Below are 22,303 nucleotides of genomic sequence, written 5' to 3'. Positions count from 1 at the left end.
GCTGCTCCACGGAGCCAAACGGGAGTTTCTTAGGAACTTACAGCCCCGGAGCTGGTCTGGGCGGCCGCTCTGCGCCACCCCGGGGCCCCGGGGTCTGTGGCAGGAGCGCAGGCCCAGGGCCAGGGCGGGATTTGCAAGATCAGCAACAGTCCTTTGACGTCACTGACCAGGGGCAGGGGCGGCCGAGGACAAGAGCAGTGGCTGCGGCATGTGCGCCTGCTGTTTTGAAAAGAAAAATTTATTTCTCCCCACTCCCTTGTTGTTTTTCACTCGCTGTGTCAGTCTGTTCATCTTTCTTGTTTCTTTAGGAAGCAACAGGAACCGAACCTGGGACCCCCCATGTGGGAGAGAGGTGCCGAATCACTCAAGCCCCCTCTGCTCCCCGCTTTGTTGTGTCTCATTATGTTTTTCTTCTTGTGCCAGCTTGTTGCGTCTGCTTGCCATGCCTGCCCGTCACACCGGCTCACTGTCTTCTTTAGGAGGCACCAGGAATCGAACCACGGACCTCCCACGTGGTAGGCGGGGGCCCAATCGCTTGAGCTCTTTTGGAAGCACGACGGGGGATTTCCTAACTAGCAACCGACGGCTTCTCTGGTTCTCACCTCCTCGGCTGCGGCGCCAGCGACTGCGGCGTGTGACGTGCACTCCATGCAGCCACAGGCAGGGTCCTACTCTCTGCCCCGAAACCTGTCACCTCTCTCTGGCCCAGGCACCCCGGGGTCCCCAAACCCTGTCCTCAGCCATGCCTTCGCACGCCCTGCCCCTCGCAGCCCGGCGCCTGCGTGTCGCACCCCAGACCCGGGGCAGGTGCGAGCCTCAGGGTTCAGCGTCCTTCGAGCCCTGCCCCCACCAGGGCCTTGCCCGCCTCCCTGGCAGCTGCAGGGGACGCGGCCCTGACACCCCCACGGCGGGACGCCAAGACCAGGCGAGGCCGCGGGGCTGCGCGGCGCCCGACGGGGGGCGCCGGGTCGGGGTCTGGCCGAGCCTGGCCGGGGCTGTCCCAGACGCCCAGGCGGTGAGCCCCCTGGGGAGTGGGCCCCGCCACGCAGCCCTGTCTCCCTCCAGCCTCCCGGGGGCTCCCCACCCCGCAGCCCCTGCGCCCCGCTGTGCTCGGGGCGTCCCCCGTGTCTGGAAATTAAACGGCAGCAGCGGCCGCCGGGCCCCCGGGGTGCCGGCTCCCTCGAGCGAAGCAGTGATTTTCTTCGTGCTGGGACCAAGCGGGAGGGGGCTCCTGGGGCGCAGGTGGGGGGGCGCGTGCCCGTGTCCGAGCCTCAGGGGACAGGCTCAGCCCCAGGACCTGCTTCTGCGAGGGGCGGGGTGGGTGGGGGGTGACGGGCTCCTGGGCTGCGGACAGGGTGGGGCGGCGGCTGCTTGGCTGGGGGGGCTGGCAAATCACTGGCCACCTGCGGCCGCCCCCACCCAGCTGGCCACGCTTCCATCTTCACCCGGTGGCCAGGGGTACCCTTTAATTTTTTTTTTCACTTTTACTTTATCACTGCCCCCCCCATGGTTCTCTCATCTGTTTGCTCACCTTCTCCAGGAGGCACCAGGATCTGAACCCAGGACCTTCCACGTGGGAGGCAAGTGCCCAGTGGCCTGAGCCACATCCGCTCCCCGTGGGCTGTGGTGTCTGCTGGCTTGTGGCATCTGCTCGTTTAGTGTCTGCTTTCTGCGGCAGGTGTGGGGTCTGCTTGCCTTCTTTAGGAGGCACCAGGACCTGAACCCAGGACCTCCCATGTGATAGGCAGGCACCCAACTGATTGAGCCACATATTCTTCCCTAATTTTTTTTTTTTTTTTTTAAAGATTTATTTATTTATTTAATTTCCCCCCCTCCCCTGGTTGTCTGTTCTTGGTGTCTATTTGCTGCGTCTTGTTTCTTTGTCCGCTTCTGTTGTCGTCAGCGGCACGGGAAGTGTGGGCGGCGCCATTCCTGGGCAGGCTGCTCTTTCTTTTCACGCTGGGCGGCTTTCCTCACGGGCGCACTCCTTTGCGCGTGGGGCTCCCGCACGCGGGGGACACCCTTGTGTGGCAGGGCACTCCTTGCGCGCATCAGCACTGCGCATGGCCAGCTCCACACGGGTCAAGGAGGCCCGGGGTTTGAACCGCGGACCTCCCATGTGGTAGACGGACGCCCTAACCACTGGGCCAAAGTCCGTTTCCCTCTAATTTTTTTTTAAATTTCTCTCCCCACCCCCGTTGTCTGCTCTCTGTGTCCATTTGCTGTCTGCTCTTCTGTGTCCACTCGTATTCTTGTCAGCGGCACCGGGAATCTGTGTCTCTTCCTGTTGTGTCATCTTGCTGCGTCAGCTCTCCGTGTGTGCAGCGCCATTCCTGGGCAGGCTGCACTTTCCTTTGTGCTGGGCAGCTCTCCTTATGGGGTGCACTCCTTGCACGTGGGGCTCCCCTACGCGGGGACACCCCTGCGTGGCATGGCACTCCTTGCGCGCATCAGCACTGCGCATGGGCCAGCTCCACACGGGTCAAGGAGGCCCGGGGTTTGAACCGCGGACCTCGCATGTGGTAGACGGACGCCCTAACCACTGGGCCAAGTCTGCTTCCCTTCCCTTATTTTTTAAAAAGATTTGTTTGATTTATCTCTCCCCAACCACCTTATTGTTTGCACTTGCTGAGTCTGTTTGTCTTCTTTGTTTCTTTAGGAGGCACTGGGAACCAAACTCAGGATTTCTGATATGGGAGGGAGGCACCTAATTGCTTATGCCACCTCCATTCCCTGCTTTGTTGTGTCTCTCATTATGTTTTTCTTCTTGTGTCTCTTGTCGTGTCCACTCGCTGTGCCTGCCCATCACCCCAGCTCACTGTCTTCTTTAGGAGGCACCAGGAACCAAACCACGGACCGCCCGTGTGGTAGGCAGGAGCCCAATCACTTGAGCCACACCCACTTCCCCCTAATTTGTTTTTGTAACAGTTTTGTGGAGATAAAATTCACATACCCGAATCACTCAGTTCAAATGTACAATCCCGTGGTTTTTAGAATATTCACCATGTGAGACCATCACCACTGCCCACTTTAGGGGGCTTTCATCATCTCAGAATGAACCCTGTACCTGTCACCCCTGCCCAGCACCCCCGCCCCGCCCAGCGCCCTCCCTATGCCACCACTCGTCCACTCTGTCCTTTCCTGGACTTTCAGATGCGTGGAATTCTAACACGCGGGCTCTCGCGTCTGGCTTGTTCCACTTAGCGCCTTGTTTGCAAGGCTCACCGCGCTGTGGCCCGAGGCAGGACTTCACTCCTTTTTAAGGCTGAATAATATTCTGGTGTACAGGGAGGACGCATTTTGTCTATCCGTCCATCACCTGACGGACACTTGGATTGCTTGCACCTTCTGGCTGGTGCAGGCGAGGCTGCGCTGCGCCCCCGCACTCGAGCTCCGTGGACGTGCCCAGGAGAGGAATCGCCAGGTCCGAGAGGAGCTGTGTCGCCGCGGGGGACCCTGACCCGGCGCCAGCCCGATCAGAACTGCCAGCCCCTGCTGCTGCCCGCCATCTGTCCCCCAGCTCCAGCCTCCGTCCAGGACGCGCCCCTCCCTCGCCGGGGCGCCCCTCCTGCGCTCCTCCCCACGCCCCACGCGGGCTCCCGCGCTCCTCCCCACGCCCCACGCGGGCTCCCGCGCTCCTCTCCACCCATCCTCCTCGTTGGTCAGTGTCCAGGTCTGGAGGCTGCGCGAGAGCAGGTGCCCCGCGTTGTTAAGCACGTCGCAGATGTCAGCGACACCTGGTGAGAGAACGCTTTCCCTGAGGGCAGGACCCCGAGAGCCCTTCCTTTCAGACGAGGCGGTGGCGGCAGCGCTCGTCCCCCGCCTGCAGCGAGGCCCCCCCTCCGTCCTGCTAGCTGTCTTCTGGTTTTTCTCGGGGACCCTCTCCCCGCTCTTAGTCTAGGTGAGCTGGAAACCGAGGCCCAGCCGGCCAGTTTGGGCGGGCGACACTGGCGCGGGAGGGCGAGCGGGGAAGCCGCGGGGCGGACGCCGCTCGCGCTGGACGGGAGGCTGCCCGGGGCAAAGCCACGGAGAGAGGGACGCCAGGCCGAGGCGGGGAGACGGCGTCGCCGCGCACCGAGCAGCCGCGCCCGAAGCTCTGCGCTCTTCCCTCCGCGTCCGTCTGACCTGAGCTTCTGTCCGCTGTGGTGACAAGTCCCCGGGGAGTGCCTGGGTTCATAACCGCGCTCACTTTCCTATCAGGATGTTCTTTTCTTAGTGGTCTGTGAGAGCCACCAGTGCCTTCGGAGCTTTTTGTCACAGACTTTGTCGCCACTTTCCCTGGCCTGTTACTCGTGCGCGTGCGGATTCGTCTGCAGAGGCGCTTGGCGCTTCTTCGCCCGGGGCCGCCTCTCTGGCGCTCCGCTGGCGCCTCCCTCCCTGGTTGGTGGCCCTGGCTGGGGCACCTTGAGCCCAGGTCCAGCGGGGGCAGCGGGGGGCGGTGACCTCTGCCCCGGGCGCTGGCAGCGGCCGCTGTGGAGTCTGGGGGGGCGGGCCCTGCTCTCCGCCAGCTCAGCGGCTACTCCCGCGCCTGGCACCGTTGCCCAGGGCAGCGCCCCCCTCGCGCAGCTCCGGCCTCGCCGGGGGACGTGGAGCGCGGCCGCAGCCCCGGGCAGGATGGGGGGACGGCCTGCTGTGGACCCGGCCGCCGCCCGTGGGGTGGTGGCAGGGGCTCCTGGGGGCAGCGTCTTCCCCGAAGTCCCACAGGAGACCCGGCAATTTCACTCCACCTCGGCCAGGAGGGGCCGGGCAGGGCGAGGAGGGGGCAGCACCAGGGTCCCCCAAAAGGAAACAGAGAGGAAAGGGATGGGGACAGCCTGCAGGGGACATCAACCACCAAGAGGGAGGAAACTGCCCGGGTGAGGGGCACGGGGCACACACAGGGAGCTGCTTCTGTCCCACAGCTGCTCGGGCCAGAGGCCGTACCAGGACAGGGAGCTGGGGAGGCCGGGCACCTCCACGGGCAGCGAGGGCGCGGGCGGCCTCCGCGCGAGACCATTAAACGAGCCAGAAATGTCGAGGCCAGCCCAGAGCTACCGGGCAGGGAGTGGCGAGGCAGGCTGCAGTCATCTGCTGAGCAGAGCAAGAGGACAAAGGTGACAGCATTTAGAGAAAAGCCAGTGGGTGTGGAGAGCGAAGACAACCAGGAGAAGGCGCTCCTGGAGAGGGAGCCTCTACGGGAGCAGGGACTGGACAGAGCCGGCGCGGAAGCGGTGGCCCTGCAGAACAGAGCAAAGCTGCAGAGAAGAGCACGCCTTGTTCCAGAAAAGGAAAGGGGAAAACGGTGTGACGGCGGGCCCTTGGACGTGTCCTGATGGCTTGCCTGAGACTCCAGGTTCAAGCATTACCTGGGGGAGCGGCTGTGGCTCAAGCAGTTGAGCGCCCGCTTCCCACACGGGAGGGCCTGGGTTTGGTTCCCAAAGCCTCCTAAAAAAACAAACAGGGAAGCAGCTCAAGTGCTAGGGCTTCTGCTACCACACGGGAGGACCCGGGTTCGATCCCTGCAGCCTCCTGGTGAAAAAGAAGAAGAGAAAGCGCGCCTGCGCGGGGAGCCAGTGCCTGCGTGAGTGAGTTACGCAGCACGATGACGACGCATCAAAAAGAGAGACAAGGGGAGAGGCAGGTGAAGCGCAGCAGAGACCAGGAACTGAGGTGGCACGATTGACAGGGAACTCTCTCCACATCAGAGGTCTCTAGGATCAAATCCCGGTGAATCCTAGAGGAGAAAAAATGACAAGATTAGACAACACAGACAGCAAAAATAGCAGGGTGGGAGGAGGAGAAGGGGGAAAAATAAGTAAATAAATCTTTAAAAAGAGAAAAAAGAAAAACAAAGGGAAAAAGCAACTCAGGGAGCCTCGTGGCTCAGTGGCTGAGCGTGGCTTCCCACCCACAAGGTTCCGGGTTCAATCCCCGGCCCTGAGGGGCACTGGGCTGGCCTCGGCCGCCCCCAGCAACGCCAGCAGGTAAAAGGAAAAGAGCCTTGGCCGCCCGCCGGGCCGAGTCCGAGGCAGCCCCGGGCCTCTCGGGAGAACCAAACACCCCAGAGCGGAACCCGGGCCCGTGAGGAGCTGGAGGAGCCGCCCAAGGGGCAGGCGCCAAGGGGAGAGCGCCTGGCGCCCGTGCAGCGGCCCTGCGGCCCCCACCAGAGCCTGGAGAAGCCGGGCAGGCGTGGACGGCGGCCAGGCGTGAGCGGCATCAAGGCCGGCCAGAGCGTGGAGAGCGGGCTTCGGGGACGGAGCGCTGAGACCCTGAGACGATGGGAACGTCCCGGCACCCTCCGGGTGGGCTGGCCAGCGGGGCCCAAGCTGACCCCCGGGTGCCGGCGGTGGGTGGCCGGGGATGACCACTGTCCAGCCCCTGGGGACGCGGGCTCAGTCTTCGGCGTCGAGGGGCTTGCGGCGCGGTGGGGGCTGGGCGTGTCCGCCGTCTTGAAGCAGAGAATCCACCTTTCCCTCTACGGATGGACAGGGAAGGAAATCGGCCGCATGGCCCCACTTCCTAGAAGTTTCTGTCCTCTTTTGGGAACTAATATCTCATGTGGGAAGCAAAGATTTGTCTGAATGTTATTTCCCTCATCTCATTTCTGCTTTTCTTTTCTTCTGTGAGTTTCAAGTAATTTGGGCAAATACTGTCAAGGCGAGCTCCCTGCTCAGGCACCCCGGCCCTCGCCCCATGCCCGCCCCCCCCGGCCCTCGCCCCATGCCCGCCCCCCCCCGGCCCTCACCCCATGCCCGCCCGGCCCTCGCCCGCCCCCCCCCGGCCCTCACCCCATGCCCGCCCGGCCCTCGCCCGCCCCCCCCAGTCCTCGCCCGCCCGGCCCTCGCCCGCCCCCCCGGTCCTCGCCTGCCCGGGCCTCCGCTCTCCTCGGGGTGGGCTCCCGGCGGCCCCGGTCCCATAGGCCTCATCTGCGGGCTCGAGCCCGGGGCTGACTCGGGGGTTGGCGAGGGACGCACGTGCTGCGACGCCAGCCATCGGCCCGCCCCGCACCCCACCCCCCCCGCGTGGCGTCTGCAGGTGAAGCGCTCCCTTTGGGAGACGCTTTGGGAGGTGAACAGGTTCGTCCTCGTTCCCACGAAGCTGCTCTAAGTAATGCTCCACGTCATGTTTTTAGGTGAAATAATCAAGTATCCCGTGCACCTTCAGCCCGCTTTAGCTGTTTTCCTTCCGTTCCTCTCTGGCTGAGTGACGGCCACCCCTGAGTCCTGGGGGTGGGCACGGCTGTGGAGGGTGTTTCCACTTGCTTTGCTCTTCTATTTACTTTTTTTTATAGCTTGAATTTTTAGTTAAATCAACAGCTTTGTTGAGATATAATTATTTAAACCATACCCTCCAACAGTTTTTATTTTTTAAATTAATTTATTTTTAAAAGATTTTTTATTTCTCTCCCCTTCGCCCCTCCCTGTTGTCTGCTGTGTCCACCAGTTGTATGTTTTTCTGTGTCTGCTTGGATTTTTGTCAGCGGCACGGGAATCTGTGTCTCTTTTTGTTGCGTCATCTTGCTGCACCAGCTCTCCGTGTGTACGGCGCCATTCCTGGGCAGGCTGCTCTTTCTTTTCACGCTGGGCGGCTCTCCTTACGGGGTGCACTCCTTGCGCGTGGGGCTCCCCTACGCGGGGGACACCCCTGCGTGACAGGGCACTCCTTGCGCGCATCAGCACTGCGCATGGGCCAGCTCCACACGGGTCAAGGAGGCCCGGGGTTTGAACCGCAGACCTCCCATGTAGTAGGCGGACGCCCTATCCACTGGGCCAAGTCCGCTTCCCTCCAACGGTATTTATATATTCAGCATTGCGTGACCATCGCCACAGCCCACTTTAGAACACCAGGGAAAGAGCCCCCTACCTCCGGCAGCCCCTCCACTCCCAGCCTCCAGCAGCCGTGAATCTGCTCTTCCTGGATTTGCCTCTTCTGGACCGTTCGTGTCAGTGGGATCCATCCGTGGCCTGTCGCGTGGCTCCCCTCACACAGTGTGTCTCCAGGTTCTTCTGGGCTGTAGCGTGGGTCAGCGCGTGGCTCCTTCTTACAGAATACTACCCCACTGTATGGGCAAGCCACATTTTATTTACCCTGTCACGGCTATTCTGACTCATGCAGCTATAAATCTGCACACACAGGCTTTCTGTGGACATTTCCATTTCTGTTGGGTCCTGGAGCAGGTTGATGTTCTTGATGAGCTCCAAAAATATTGGATTATGTTTGTAAACTGGTCTTTTCCTCTGGGCATGTGAGATTATATTGGATTCAGATGTTTACCTGATTACCTAACCAAGTAAAGCTCTTGTGCTAGTAGGGCGTTGAGTACCTGCCCTTGGTGGGTGGGAACTCACAGATAAAAGGCATGGCAAAGGAGAGAGTGGAGGGTTTCTGATGTTGGAGTTTGATGCTGAAGCCTTAAGCTGGAGCCCCAGGAAATAAGCTCACAGAGGAAAGAGAAGCCAGCCCCAGGAAGAGAGGAACGCTGAGCCCAGAGAAAAGCAAGACCCTGGAAGGGAGGAACCCAGGAAGCCTGAACCCTCGCAGACGTCGGCAGCCATCTTGCTCCAAAATGTGAGAATAGACTTTGGTGAGGGAGGTAACTTAAGCTTTATGGCCTGGTATCTGTAAGCTCCTACCCCACATAAATACCCTTTATAAAAACAACCCATTTCTGGTATTTGGCATCAGCGCCCCTTTGGCTAATACAGGTACATACCTAGGAGTAGAATTGTTGGGTCAGGCCGTGCCTATGTTTAACATGTCGAGAAACCCCTGGACTGTTTCCAAAGGGACTGCCCCACTTACATTCCACCAACATAAATGAGGGTTCCAATTTCTCCCCATCCTTGCCAACACTTACTATCTCTTTTATTTTAGCCAGCTGAGGGGCATGAGATGTAACTCGCTGTGGTTTAGATTTGCACTTCCCTGATGGCTGACGTTGAGCATCTTCACGTGTGCTTATTGGCCGTTCGTGTATTCTTCTTGGAGAAGTATATCTTTAAGTCCTTTGCCTGTTTTTAAATTGTCATTTGCCTTCTCTATTGAGTTGTAAGAGCTCTTTATATATTCTAGATATAAGATTTGCAAGCCATTCTGTAGACTATCTTTTCACTTTCTTGACGGTGTCCTCTGAGGAACCAAGTTTCTAATGTTGATGAGATATTAAATACTTATTTGATTGCTGTGCCCTTGTCATGACGTATAAGAACCCACTGGCAAATCTGAGACCATGAAGTTTGCCCCATGTTTTCTTCTAAGAGTTTCTGTGGTTTCAGCTCTTACATTTGGTTTGTGATACATTTGGAGAGGATTTTGTATATGGTGAGAGGAAGGGATCCCGGCACTGTGTTCTTTGCACCCAGGTCTCCAGCCGTCCCAGCACCGTTTGCTGAAGGCCATTCGGCCCCATGGGATGCTCTGGGGACACTTACTGAAATTTTTTTAGCTTTTTTTTTTTTTTAGGAGGTACTGGGGAATGAACCTGAGACCTTGTACATGCAAAAGATGTGTCAGCCCCTGAGCTACATCCGTTCCACTTTAGCTTTGTAAAACAATAATCATGGACCTTTAAAAACAACTATAAAGCCATTCTTTTGTAAAAAGAGACGAGGTTGACCGATGACGCGCTGACGTCTGCTGCCCGGCGCAGGCTCTGGAACGGCCCCCAGCGCGCCCGGGCGTGAACTTAATCCTTAATCCTGGGGCCACGAGACCTGTGGGGGGGGGGCTGTCCAGCTGGCTTTGATCTCAGATGGAGGAAGTGGGGCCTCTGAAATTCCAGCTCCCCGGGAGGTGGGGGGCTCCCTGGGCCTGCCCCCAGCCCTCCGTGCAGCACCTTTCTGCTGTGCTGCGGCTGCACCTGCTCCCCTGCGCGCTCACCCCAGGAAGCCATGGCTCGGGGCGGGGCACGGGACTCTGACCAGCACCCACCCCTGGGTGCTGGGAACCTGGTGCCCGCCCTGCCCTCTCCCCTCGGTGGACCACTGCCAGGCCTGTCTCTGTCAAACCAGACTGGGCACTTTTCCTGGTACCTGAGCCACCGAACACTGCAAATCGGGGAGCTGGCTGCGGGGGTGGGGCTGCCTGGGGACACGTGCGTGGCAGGCAAGGCCACTCCACCCTCCAGATCAAAGCAGCTGAGAGACAGGGCCCCTGTGCGCCCAAAGCCCCAGGAATTTGCCAGGCAGAGCTGCCCCTGGCCCGAGGAGCAGCGGCCCGTGTGCTCCAGCGGCCTCCCTGGGAACGTCTGAGCTGGGCACCCAGGGCCGAGACCCCAAGCCCACAGGCATGGGGCCAGGGCAGCGTCTGCGTGCCCCCCAGAGCCCCTGCAGAACCTTCTGGAGGTGCGCTCCTGCGCTGCTCCGTGCCCAGGCTCCCGCCGGAGCAGGTCCTCCTGCCAGCTGCGGTGGCGCCGCAGGAACTGGGTCCCCCCACCGAGTACCCCGGCCAGGACACGGAACCCAAACCCAGAGCTCCCTGCTGATACGGGAAAGGAACAGGAAGGAGGACCACACCCAGCCGCCTGCAGGAGCCACGACAGGGCAGGCCACGAGGGACAGGGAAGGCGGGAGCGAGCGGGAGGGGCTTGGGGGATGCGAGCCCGGGCGGGGTGTGAGGATAGAAAGATGCGCTCTCACGTCTCCCCCCCTGCAGGGAACGCTGTCGCGGTCACGTTAAATAACTTCCAACAGTCTGATTTCAGGGACAAAGTGTTGAAACGTTTAAGTGTTAAGTGACCAGCATTTGCTCCCAAGTTATCCAGGGGGTGGGACGGGGTCCCAGGCGGGCAGAGAAAGCAGCTGGCCCGGCGAGGGGGAGCGGTTTCTTCAACAGCTTTCTCAACAAGAGGGTTTCCAGTGTATCCAGAGTAGCGCAGCCGTCACCAGAGCCACACCCGGCTTTCCCACCTCTCAGAACGCTCTAGAACGCGCCTCTGCCCCAGAAGTGGAGTCCGGCCAGCGCGGCATCTCAGTGTGTGCCCCTTCCCGCAGGAGGCGCCCGGCCCCCCGCCACCGCCTCGCCGTCTGCAGCTCCGGAGCAGGGGTCTCCCCAGCCCCTTGGGCCTTCCCAGGCCCTGGACGGCCTCCCCAAGAGCCGATTCCAGAGCAACCTCCTGCCCCAGGAGAGGAGCCCCCAGCGGTCAGCCCAGCCTAGACCGCTCGGCCCAAGGGGCCTCGCGCTGCCAGGAGCCGCCGGGAGGCGGTGGTCGTGGGGGCCCAGCCCACAACTCGGCTTCAGACCCCCAGGCCAGGCCCCCGCCCCTCCCCAGCCACGGCTTCCCCCCACCACAGGGAGGGACACGTGGCTGCCCAGCCCGGTCTACTGGTAGGCTCTGCAGAGCTCCGCGAGGGAGGGACGCGGGCCGAGGATGCGGCCTCTAGCACTAAGAGGTTTTGGCAAAACTAAAGTCAGGGCCGGCCGGGCGGGGGGCCCCAGGACCAGCAGCGCCCACGCCCGTCCCGAGACGGGCCCTGCGCCTCCCGGAGGCTCGCTGCCCTGCGGCTGAGTCAGCTGCTCGTCGTGCCCAGAGCCAGGCGCCTCCGCTCCCGGGGGTCGGAGGCCTCTGCGCACCTGATAAAAGCGTGGTCCCCTCACCAGGTAACAATGCAGGCTCGCGCCACACAGCTCCTCAGCGGCGGCACCCACTCCCCACAGAAGCTGCTAAAAGGCAGCCCCGCAGCCTGGGGCAACTCCTGAGCAGAAGGCGCTCACCAGGGACTAGAGAAGGGGCCCCTGCTGTGCTGGAGACCACCCCGCGGGGGCCCCGGCCAGGCGGAGAGCCAGAAGGGGGCTGGCTGCGCTGGAGGGGCTCAGAGGCAGGAGGGCCAGGAGGCGACGCCCCGGGGACAGGCAGGCCCAGGGCGGAGGTCTCGCGGCACCCGCTGGGGGAGGGCTGCCGTGGCAAGCGCGGGGCTGGGGGCGGCGCCGAGGACGCCCTGGAGGAGGCTGGCGGCGCCGCCGCTCAGGACGGCACGCGGAGGCCGAAGTGCTTGCGCAGCTGCTCAAGGAACACGAAGGTGAGCACCGTGTGCGGCACGAGGCGCAGGCCGGCGGGGAAGAGGCCCTGCAGGGGCGCGGTGGGCGGCGCATGAGGACAGCCAGCCCCAGGCCCCGGGCCCCCCACCCCGCCCCGGGTCCCCCGGCCCCCTGGCCACCGCCCGTGCCCCAACCTTGTAGAAGGCCAGTGGGCCCAGCTTTGCCGTCTCCACGGCGCAGTGCAGCACGCCCTGTGGGAGGCCCGAGCGGCGGTCGGAGGGTGGCGGCGCACGCAGGCCCCACGGCGGGCCCCCACCAGCACGGGGAGGTGGCCGTCCCGCCTGCGCCCACAGCCAGCGCCCCCGAGGCACCCCAGGGCCGGGCTGGGCGCCAACACCCCGTGCGTGACGTTTTGGCGGGCAGGGACAGGGAGGCTGGGAAGGATGGGAGAGCCTGGAGCCGGCCCGGGGGCCCCACAGGCTGAGGAGAAGCCACGGGACCTCCCGGGGAGCAGGGCGGGGTGGGGGAGGCGGGGCCGGGGGCGTGGACTGGTCAGAAGGTGGGGGGATGGGGCGGGGTGGGAACCGGGCCGGGGCGGCCCCTCACCCGGTACTCCCCCTTGGCGTTCATCAGGCGCGTCTTGAGCACGTCCAGGGGCTGGCACAGGAACGTGGCGCACCCTCCCTGGGGGCAGAGGTGGGCGCCCTCAGCCACGGCCTGCCCTGGCCCTGCCCACGCCCCCAGTGCCCACTTCTGCGGCCCGGCTTGCCCAAAGCCTCCCGCCACCCCGATCCCCGCCTTGTCCCGGGAGTCGGGGCCCCCAGGCCAGGAGCTCACCGCGATGGAGCTGGCGACGAAGTGGGTGAAGATGTTGTCGGAGAAGTAGCCGGTGCCGAGGACAAACTGCTTGGCCTGGTCGTAGCAGGACAGCTGGGGGGACCCCAGGGTGAGACCCCCAAGGGCCAGGCCCGCCCCCAGCCCCCCATGGACCCCACAACCCTACCTGCCCCAGGGTGAGATGCCCCAAGGGCCAGGCCTGCCCCCAGACCCCAGCCCCTGGCCCTACCTGCCCCACGGTGACCAGGGCCCCGCGGCTGGACGCCATGCTCCCGCCCGAGAAGAGCTTCCGCAGGCCCTCTGCGGGGAGAGGGTGGTGGGCCCACCAGCCCCTACCCGACACCCGCCCGCCAGCCTCCCCACAACACCCGCCTGCCCGGGCCCCGGGAAGGGCCTCTCACCTGCACGGGCCACGCGGTACAGGCCGTCTAGGGCATGGGCATAGCTGCGGGGGACAGCAGGCGTGAGGCTCAGCGCTGGGGACCCGGCCCCCCACCTCGGGGGTTGCCTCACCCGAGCTCACCGTGGGGGGGTCCCGTGTTCCCAGGGGTACTCGAGGGGGAGGGGACGCCCGTCGCGGAGCTGGCGGGCACAGAGGGGTGGGCAGGGCCGTCTCCCCAGCCCCTCCCCGCCTGTCGCCCCTGCCCTGGGAGCGCTGCCGCAACGCCCCAAGCTGACCCGGGCCAAGCAAAACCCCAGCCCCGGGGCCCGCTGATACAGCACACCCCATTAAAGCGCGGCACCGGAGCGGGGGGCGCGGGAGCAGGGGCCGCTGCCCGTCGGGCCAGGCTCGGTCTCAGTTCGCCTCCGCGGCCCCCTGCCCACCTGCCCCAGGGCCCTGGGGAGAGCCCTGGGGTCTGCAGGCCCTGGGGGGCCTCTGCTGCAGCCTGGGTCCCCAGGCCAGCCCCAGTCCAGCAGGACGCCCCCCAAGTCCCAGGAGTGCGCTCCTGAAGGTCCTGGGCAGCCACGCCCCCAGACCCCGGCCGCGCCCCCGCACTCACTTGCGCCGCTGGCTGGAGGGCAGCTTCACGTCGTTCTGCATCCTGCAGGAGACCCCGGCTGCTCAGGAGGGGCGGGCGGGGGCTCGGGAGGCGGCCCCTCTCCGTCCGGGCAGCGCGCCCACCACCCCGGGCTCCCTGCGCCGAGCCACCCGAGGGAAATGTGGGGGACTGCGGGGCGGGCTCCAATCCCGGCAGCCCCAGACCCGGGGACCGCCCGGCCGTGGGGGCATGGGTGCCCACTGACCTGACGTTGACCATGTCCGCAGGAGTCCCCACAAAGCCGCCCGTGAAACCTGGGGCGACACAGACCCCAAATCCCGGCTGATGACCTGCGGCGGTCCCCGGCCCCCGCCCCCGCCCCCACCCCAGCCACTCACCGCCGACAGCACCCAGCAGCACCTTCTTGTAGAAGGGAAGGGCGCCCTGGCTGCCCTCGGCCAGGCGGTCGCGCAGCGACTCGTAGATGGCGAACCGCGTCAGGGAGTAGGTCATCTGGGGGGGCGGCCGCTCAGGGTCAGTAGGGGGGGCACGGCCACCCCACACTGTTCCTCCCCTCTGTGCTCACCCAGGCCTCGGCTTCCCCACCTAGAAAGCGGCGAGGGGTCGCGGGCTCCTGTGTGGCGGGTCCTTCCACATAAGCGGCCTGGGCGTCCGGCCCTTCCGACCTGATGGCCGGGGGCTGTCCCCGCCCGGGGCACCCACCTGTCTGAGGAGGGAGGCGCTGAGGCCGCTGTAGAGCGCCAGGACGCCGTGGGCGCGCACCACCCGCAGCGCCATGCCGGTCATGCGGAGCTTCACCTCCTGCTGCGTCTGCAGGTGCACCTGTGGGGGCCACACCTGCTCAGGCCCCGCTCACCGGGAGGACGCCGGGGGTGGAGCAGCGACCTCGGTAGGACACCCCCCAGGGTGGGCCCAGGGCCCCACTTTCTAACCGTGACCGGCCTCTCGGGACAGAGAACAGGGCTCGTGGCCGGCACCGACCCTAAGACCTGGAGGAGCGGGGGCTTCCGAGGGGGCCTGGCAGAAGCCCGTCCGGTCCTTCCAGCCACGTCCAGGGGCCCTCACCCCCCGCCCCCCACAGACTACAGACGCGCAGGCCGGGACCCCAGCGACAGTGGGCACGGCTGGGCATCTGCCAGGGCCCCAGGCTCAGGCGCCGTGAGACCGCGCAGCTCAGTGGTCTCAGCCTCCGGGCGTCGTGGCAGTGGCGGGGGCAGGCCTCAGCACGCCTTCACGCCCGAGAAGGCCACTGGGCCCTCGGTGGGGGACCCCACCGCCCCTGCAGCTGCAGGAGCCTTGTGGTGGGGGGAGGCATGCGGGCAGCCCTGGAGCGCGCAGCCACGTGAGCGGGGACCCCTGGAGCGCGCAGCCACGTGAGCGGGGACCCCTGGAGCGTGCAGCCACGTGGGCAGGGGCCACAGTCCAGGGCAAAGGCGAGAAGCGGAGGCTGGAAACGGCGCTTCACCGGGGAACCCCATGCCCCCTCCGCTGCCCCCCTGTTCAGGGTCCCCGTGCTGGGCACCTTGCATCTCTCCTGCGGTGACTCAGGGCAGGGTGGGAACGCCCAGGGGCCCGGAACAAGTGCCTCAAGGTCATGGCGGTGGCCACCCAGAGACACCGGCCCAAGCCTCCGGGGACCCGCCTGGGCCTGGCAGAAGTCAGGAGCACGCAGCAGGCACCGGGTGGGCGGCCAGCGCCCAGGACGAGCCCCCGGGGGGCACCTCACGTGCACTCACCCATTCCCTGCCTCTCCTTGGTGCTCAAGGTCTCTCTAATGAGAAAGCCCACTTCTGCCCTCAGGGACAGGGCTGCTGGGAGGGCAGTGCCCTCGGCCAGGGGACAGGCCTGGACAGTTTACAGGTCAGGGTGCAAACCAGGAAGAGGCCTGAGCGGCCTGGGCACAGGCTGGATGGCCTGCACACAGGGCTGGGCAGTGCGGCCTGGGGGCAGGGTGGCCGGCTGCGGCTCGCCCTCAGGCCCCGCGAGGACACGTCCAGGGGCAGGGCCCTGCCGCGGACGTCGCTCGGCCTCCGGGCCGCGGGTCCGGGCCCCTGCACGGGGGTCACGAGGGTCCGGAGTCAGGCCGCGGCCCCGGAGCCCCCGCCCACGGCGCCCAGCGGGAAAGGCCGCGGCTGGCGCGCGCCCACCTTGAGCAGGTCCAGCGGGTGCGTGCAGCAGGCAGCCCCGCACGAAGCCAGGCCCCCGAAGTACCAGCGCGACACGCGCGTCTCCGCCGCCATGGCTCCTGCCGCCGCCGCGTTCAAAGCGCCGCCTGCGCCCGGGGGCGGGCCCGGCCGAGGCCCCGCCCACACAGGGGAGGACCCGGCCGAGGCCCCGCCCAGGCGGTGGGGGCGGGCCCGCCTTAAAGCGGCCGCGGCCGGGCCACTGGCCGGGAAAACCTCCCGCAAGGACACGCTGCCTCTGCGCCCGCGTGGGGGAAGTTCCCTCAGAAGACCCCCGCGCGGTGCCGCGTCCCAGCCCTTCCATTCCCCCCAGCCCGCCCACCGCACCCAGAGGGGCCTAGAGGCAGGTCTTCCGAACGCCCACCTGTGCCCTCGCAGCGAACAAGGCAGGCTCAGTCACCTGCGGGCAGGGGCATCAGAAGCACATGCCCAGCTTGGCCACGGGGCACGCAGCGATTCCCCAGCTGTGCAGGAGGCGTGACACGAGCCAAACCAGCCCCGGGAGCCTCTGCTGAGTGGTACTTGAAGCCGCACAGGCCGGGGGCTGGCTGCAGGGATGGTGGCCGAGCCCACACACGGCCCCTGGACGCTGGTTCCAGCGGACACCTGGCAGGGGTGGCAGGCAGGCAGCCTGGGTGGCCAGTGTAGCTCTGAGCTGGCAGGCAGGGCTGGGGCCAAGCAAGATGCCCACTGCAAACTGTAAAGCTGCAGGCCACGGAGGCCACGGGCGTGCCAGGAGCCACGAGGGGGCCGGTTAGAAGCCGGAGGAACCGCACCAAAGACTGGCCATTCAGCAGCCATCTCCACCCACGCCCTAGAGCAGGTCCATAGACTTGCTGCGGGTGAAGACGTGGGTGGTCCCGAGGAGTCAGAGTGCCTGTGGCACTCACACACCCCTGGTGCCAGCTCTGCCTGCCGCTGTCCTCTGGCCTTCCCCAGGACGCTGGAGCCACCTTGATGGACTGCACCCAACGTGCACCAGGGCGAGCCAGGAGCTGGCCTTGACCTTGGAGCAGGTGAGCCTGCAGGGCCAAGGTCAAGAGGGTGGAGGCCCCAGGTGTCACCAAGGCCTGTTCTCAGGGCGACTTGCAGAATGAGAGCTTAAGCCCAGGATGGAGGAAGCACAGTCACCCCAGAACAAGGAGACCTCCGGCCTGGGCTCCCGAGAAGGCTGGAGGGACTTGGAGCAGGGCCTTCTGGGTGAAGTGTCGCCATGGGGGGCCCTGCTCGCTCTCCTGGGGCGAAGGCAGCAAGGGGAGGGTCCCCCAGCTCGGAAGGGCAGGCCTGGAGGAGGGACCACGGTGGGTCTTGCTTACCGGGGTCTCGAGGGCTGGAAACAGCCCCTCCTGGGGGCAGCTGATGGACGCCTGCTCTGACCCCGTGCACCAGTTCATAGGGACAGGCCTTGCTTAGAGGACCCCAGGTGGTGGGGGGACCCTGCCAGCTCCCCCCCATTACCCACTGCCGCCCACCACAGTGCCCCCTCCTGGCCTCCCCTCCAGCCCAGCACCGCACATCCGTCTTTCAAGTAGGGAAACTGGGGCCAGAGGGTGGTCCGCTGGGGGCCACCTGCACCGCCAGTCCCGAGCTGTGAGACCTCCGCCAGTGCCGGCTGAGGATGGAGCCAGCCTCCTTACCCAGGCTGGGGAGAGCCCCCCGCCCTTCCTGCTGGCCCCCTGGGCAGAGGTGCCCCGGGAGGCCACCAGGTCCAGGACGCTGCCACCACCCGCCCGGCCCTGGGGGCTGAGCCTTGGGTTTGCAGCCACGTCCCCCAGGCCCACCCTAGCCACCCTCCCTTGAGGAGCCGGCCGCCCGGGCCAGGGTTGCACCGTGGGCCACAAATCGCCACAGACCTCCTGTCGCCTGTGGCAAGGTGCGCCCACCGGTTGTTTCCACCACGGCCAGACTGAAAAAGTTCACGACAGCCCTGACTGCAGTTATCGGGTCAAACTCTGGTATTGGAGCCACGTGGCAGCTACAGCGCCTCAGACGGGACGGGGTCCCAGCTGGAGCCCCCCACGGACCCTCCACGCCACGTGGAGCCTCGGGGGCCAGGCCCACTGGCCACTGCAGGCCGGGCACTGCTCTCCAGGGGTCCAGGGCATGCGCTCCGTCACCTGGGATGCTCCAGAGTCCACCTGGCCGGCACTTCCCAGGACAGCTGTGCCTCCCCACCGCGGGAAGCCGCCCCTGCCCCTCCCCAGAGTCCGCCACATGGCATCAGCGGCTCTCGCCCCAGCCTGTGCGTGGGGGAGTGGGCGTGCAGTGGGGCCGCCTGGGCCCCCCAAGTCCTCGGAGCCGGGGCGCTACTCCAGAACCACGGTGCCGCCCACTGCCTCCAGGGCCCCCTTGATCTTCTGGGCCTCGGCTTTGGCGACGTTGGCCTTGATCTCCTGGGGCAAGGACTCCACCAGCTTCTTTGCCTGCCGGCAAGAGCAGAGTCAGCACCTGGGGCTGGGGAGGCCGCGGGACCCTGCCGCCCCGGGCCCACCTGCACCTGCACCAGGTTGATGCCCGCGACGTAGTTCTTGATCTCCTTGATGAGCTTCACTTTGTCCACAGGCTTCGCCTCCACCAGGCGGACGGTGAAGTGGGTCTGCTCCTTTTGCTTGGGCATTTCTTCTTCTTCTGCCGCCTTGAGGAGGGGGGACAAGGTAGGCATGGGGGCAACGCCCTCCAGCAGCAGCTCCAGAGCCTGCAGTCCCGGCAGGAGACCGCCCCCCGCCTGAACGGGCCGCTCCCCCGCAGGTCAGAGCTCAGACCCGGCTTCCACGCCCAGAGGTTGTTCCAAAAGAACCGACCCTCACCCCCAAATAGAACCGTAATTTACGAGACAGGCAACCGCAGCCCCAAGAGTCTTAGAGATGCGGCCCCACGCAGTCCTCGGCCAGGCCCAAGCTTGGGCACCAGGGCGGAATTTACAACAATTCTAACTTCTGCCACCTCCCAACGGCTGACATGGGACAACAGGGCACAGCGGGCTAGAGGGGCCACATGTCCTGGTTGCCTGGGGCACCCCGTTTGCTTTCAAGAACAGCTCGATTCAGGATGGTAAGTTACATAGCGGCCCTGTCTGTGCTTCTCCAGGACGTTCAGCCTTTAGAACCACCTTCCTGTCCCAGGTGGGACAGACCAGGGACTCCTCTGGTGCCCCTGGAGGCATGAATGTGGGTGCGCCGAGCCGTGTGGTGGGGGAGGTGGGGGGAGGTTAAGGGCCCGGGTCCGGGTTAGAAGGGCTCTAGGGACCCACGAATCAAAAGCAACTTGCAGAACACGTGTGGGCTGGGGTGAGCTAGGGACTGAGAAGCCGAAATCTGCGTGGGTGTTAAATCACCGACAGCTACGCGGGGTGTGCCGCGCGCAGGAGGTATTCTGAGCACCTAAGCTCTTAGAGGCGTGTGCTGAAGCACAGGTGAAAAGACAGGAACCTGCCTTGAGCGTGGCAGCGGCAAGAATGGACCACGTGAAGCCAACGTGGGAAACCCTGACGACGCCTGAACCTGAGTGACAGCTTTGTGCTGGTAACTGTGTTAACTGTTTGTTATCAGCTCTGGGATTCTTTCTAACAAAAACTACAAACAAAAAAGGAGACCTACATGTGGCTTTGAGCACTGGCTCCTAGCAGGCACCCAAGCCATCCCCCCCTGCCCCTGGGAATCGTGCTGCCCGTCACCCCTTGGAGTTCACTCTGGCCCTGCCCTGTGGTCTTGTGCACCCCCAGAAGACGCGACCCCTGTCCCTCAATTCCTTTGTGGCCCCTTAGATGCCACCTCTTGGCGACAGTCTTCCATGACGTCGTAACTTGGGCGTCTCCCCTACTTTTTCCCCGGCAGCATCCGCAGTCCTGCAGTGTCCAGCAGGGACTCCTTCTTCTCTTTCCCCTTTCAGTTTGCCTGCTTCCCTCCTCTCGGCACCTGGCACCCACGTGGGCCGGGAACTGCATGCCCTGGCAAAGAGGAGGTCCCGGGTGGCTGCCGGGGGCCTGGAGGCCCCAGCAGTGGCACGCACAGATTGCAGAACCCACGGGTCAGCGGCAACTAAAGAAGTCTGGCCTGGCTGGAACCGGGAATGACACACGTGTGCCTCCTGCACGGGACCCCGGCGTGGGCTCACCTCAGGTGCGGCCGCTGCAGGGACCACGCTGCCCGCTGGCATGAGTCCAACATCCTGGATCTTCAAGGTTTTCTGCAAGGTCAGGGAGAGCACTCTCAGCGGCGGGCAGTCACACCCACAGCAGGCTAAGGGAAGGGACGCTCCAGACAAGCCTGGCAGGTGCCGCCGCCGCCTGGAAAGCGTGCTTTTACAACTCCCCGAGCTTCCAGCACAACCAGGCACGAGGTGCCGCCCTCCCGAGGCCTTGCGGCCCAGGCCGGGGCCCGCGGCGGCCTCTCACCTTCAGGAGCTCGTTGAGGTCTGAGATCTCCAGGAGCGTGAGGCCGGCGATGTCCTGGACCAGCTGCTGGATCTTGGGGGGGTACACCTTGGGGGCGTTATCCAGGGGTGCACCGGCCAGGGCCTCGCCCCTTCTGTGGCTGCTGCTCCTCATGTGTCGCGAGGTACTGACGCCTGGTGCCTGTTGCCTGGGCCCCGTTCAGCTGGGTGAGCAGGAGGGCTGGACATCACCTAGCCCCGTGGCACCCACCCAGGGTTCCCAGGCCACATGGATCCAGGCCGCTTAACGAGCAGACACCCCAGAAACTTGAGGGTCTTCCGAGCGCTAGAGACCCACAACACCGTCTGCCCGAGGGCGGAGTAGGACAAGTGTTTAGACACACTCTGTCGCGCCAACCCTCTCAACACGTGGGTTTCTTGGCTGCAAAACGCGGGGACCCACTCACGGAGCCTCTCTCTCGTTTTGCAGCTGAAGAAACTGAGACCAGGGCTGAACCAAGTGCTTGCGCAAGGTCACGGAGCTCCAATCTCCAGCCCCGCAAACCCTAGCACTCTCCGCGGTCCGCGCCGGCCCCCGCCCCCAACGGGACCCGCTGGGTCCGGCCTGGGCCGCCTGCGGGGGTGGCTGCCCGCCCGCTGCCCCGCACCAGCCTCCGCTCGACCGGCTTCCTTCAGGGACCGGCCGGCCCAGGCCGCGCGCCGCCACCCCCACTCCCCCGCCCGTCCTCGGCGTCCGGGGACCCCGGCGGATGCCGCTGCGGCCCGCGGTACCTGGCGAGGCGGAGCGCAGCGGCCCGAAGCCCCAGTCTTGGCCCCCACAGGGGGCGAGCGGCCGCCGGCAGCATGGGTCCGCGGGCGGGAAGGTCACACGAGGGTCCCAGGGAGGAGGGACTCTCTAGCTGCCGTGGAGCATACGAGCCAGGGAAGGACGTTCTAGTCGACGCGGAGCATACGAGCCGAGGAGGGGCGCTCTAGGCACCGCGGAGCATACGAGCCACTGAAGGACGCTCTAGCCGAAGTGGAGCATACGACTCGAGGAGGGGCGCTCTAGCCGCTGCGACAGCCGGACGTACTAACAGGGAGGGACGCTCTAGCCACCGCGGAGCATGCGAGCCGAGGAGGGACGCTCTAGCCGCGTGGGCCTCCTCTCGTTCTTCGGGCGGCGGGCCGCGCAGGCGCGGGAGCGTCGCTGGCGGCGTCCAGGCCCGGCCAGGGCGGCCGAGGCCGAGCGCCGGCTGCCTCGGGAGGGCCTCGGTGTGCGTGGCGGCTGCCCTGGACGCTGCCCCGCGCTTCCTCCGCACGTCCAGCGGAGAGGACCGTTCGGACCACCCTCCAGTGGCCCCCGGGGCTACCGCGAGGGTCGTCTGCGCGGCCCGTGGCCCCCGTCCCCCTCAAACGCTGCCCACCACGGGCGCCCTCCCGCCAACACCGAAGCCTCCAGGTGCGGGGAGGCATTTGTCCTTCCGCGCCCGCACGCCCGCCGCGGACACCAGAGCCAGGGGGGGGCTTTGACCGAGGGCGCGGGGCCCGGGACCCGGGGCCCAGGAGGGAGGACCCGCACCCCTCCGCGGGGAGGAGGGACCAGCCCCAGCCCCTCAGGCCCGTCTTCAGGCTCCAGCCCGCTGGGCTGTGGTGCGGGGCGTCCGGGCCCACAGCCCTCTCCTCTCTTCCCCGCCTTCTCAAGTCCCTCAGCTTTTTAAAAAGCCCCGCCGGCCCTTCAGCTTTGGTTCCTGTCACCTCTGCCACCTCCTGCAGTCACTGCAAAGGCTGCAGTGACGTTTCTGGGCCCGCCCTCTGTAAGCAGCAAGGGGCACCTATAAGTCGCCGGAGCCTGCGTGTCCCTGTTGCCGCTTCCCTCAGGAGGCAGGTGCCGAGGCGAGCCCAGCAAGAGGCCTGTGCGAAGCTCGGCTCCCGTCGACGAGCACCCTTAGGCGT

At 65.3% G+C, this 22,303-nt stretch overlaps 2 protein-coding genes across 5 annotated transcripts; both read right to left on the bottom strand.

The window, feature by feature from the left end:
• Positions 1-10,675: 10,675 nt before the first annotated feature.
• On the bottom strand, positions 10,676-16,087 carry SLC25A10 (solute carrier family 25 member 10). Its single transcript, XM_058284893.2, has 11 exons — positions 15,941-16,087; positions 14,496-14,615; positions 14,171-14,285; positions 14,038-14,086; positions 13,794-13,835; positions 13,194-13,237; positions 13,022-13,092; positions 12,793-12,885; positions 12,562-12,639; positions 12,150-12,206; positions 10,676-12,043 (listed from the first exon to the last, which is right to left on the bottom strand). Exons 1-11 carry the CDS (start codon positions 16,031-16,033, stop codon positions 11,942-11,944), a joined length of 864 nt encoding a protein of 287 aa, XP_058140876.1. The 5' UTR covers positions 16,034-16,087; the 3' UTR covers positions 10,676-11,941.
• A 1,821-nt stretch (positions 16,088-17,908) lies between these two features.
• On the bottom strand, positions 17,909-21,333 carry MRPL12 (mitochondrial ribosomal protein L12). 4 transcript variants are annotated; one of them, XM_004467502.5, is made up of 5 exons: positions 21,140-21,333; positions 20,370-20,556; positions 20,090-20,161; positions 18,468-18,611; positions 17,909-18,399 (listed from the first exon to the last, which is right to left on the bottom strand). In XM_004467502.5, exons 1-5 carry the CDS (start codon positions 21,211-21,213, stop codon positions 18,283-18,285), a joined length of 594 nt encoding a protein of 197 aa, XP_004467559.1. In that variant the 5' UTR covers positions 21,214-21,333; the 3' UTR covers positions 17,909-18,282. The 4 variants fall into 4 exon arrangements, with proteins under 4 accessions (XP_004467559.1, XP_004467560.1, XP_012384082.1 ...); XM_004467503.5 differs by having other exon boundaries at positions 18,474-18,611; positions 21,140-21,328; XM_012528628.4 differs by having other exon boundaries at positions 20,370-20,571; positions 21,140-21,327.
• Between the last annotated feature and the right edge of the window lie 970 nt (positions 21,334-22,303).

Source organism: Dasypus novemcinctus, chromosome 21 (genome assembly GCF_030445035.2).
Source record: "Dasypus novemcinctus isolate mDasNov1 chromosome 21, mDasNov1.1.hap2, whole genome shotgun sequence".
Taxonomy (NCBI): domain Eukaryota; kingdom Metazoa; phylum Chordata; class Mammalia; order Cingulata; family Dasypodidae; genus Dasypus; species Dasypus novemcinctus.
This window is presented reverse-complemented; position numbering and strand designations above follow the sequence as displayed.

Coding starts and splice junctions, on each gene's coding strand:
- SLC25A10 (XM_058284893.2), bottom strand. CDS start 16,033: ATGGCGGCGGAGACGCGCGTGTCGCGCTGGTACTTCGGGGGCCTGGCT. Junction 13,093..13,193: donor GTACCGCGTGGCCCGTGCAG/GTGAGAGGCCCT, acceptor CTCTCCCCGCAG/AGGGCCTGCGGAAGCTCTTC. Junction 12,044..12,149: donor GCCCACTGGCCTTCTACAAG/GTTGGGGCACGG, acceptor GCGCCCCTGCAG/GGCCTCTTCCCCGCCGGCCT.
- MRPL12 (XM_004467502.5), bottom strand. CDS start 21,213: ATGCTGCCGGCGGCCGCTCGCCCCCTGTGGGGGCCAAGACTGGGGCTT. Junction 20,557..21,139: donor GCTGCGCTCCGCCTCGCCAG/GTACCGCGGGCC, acceptor AACGGGGCCCAG/GCAACAGGCACCAGGCGTCA. Junction 20,162..20,369: donor ACCTCAACGAGCTCCTGAAG/GTGAGAGGCCGC, acceptor CTGACCTTGCAG/AAAACCTTGAAGATCCAGGA.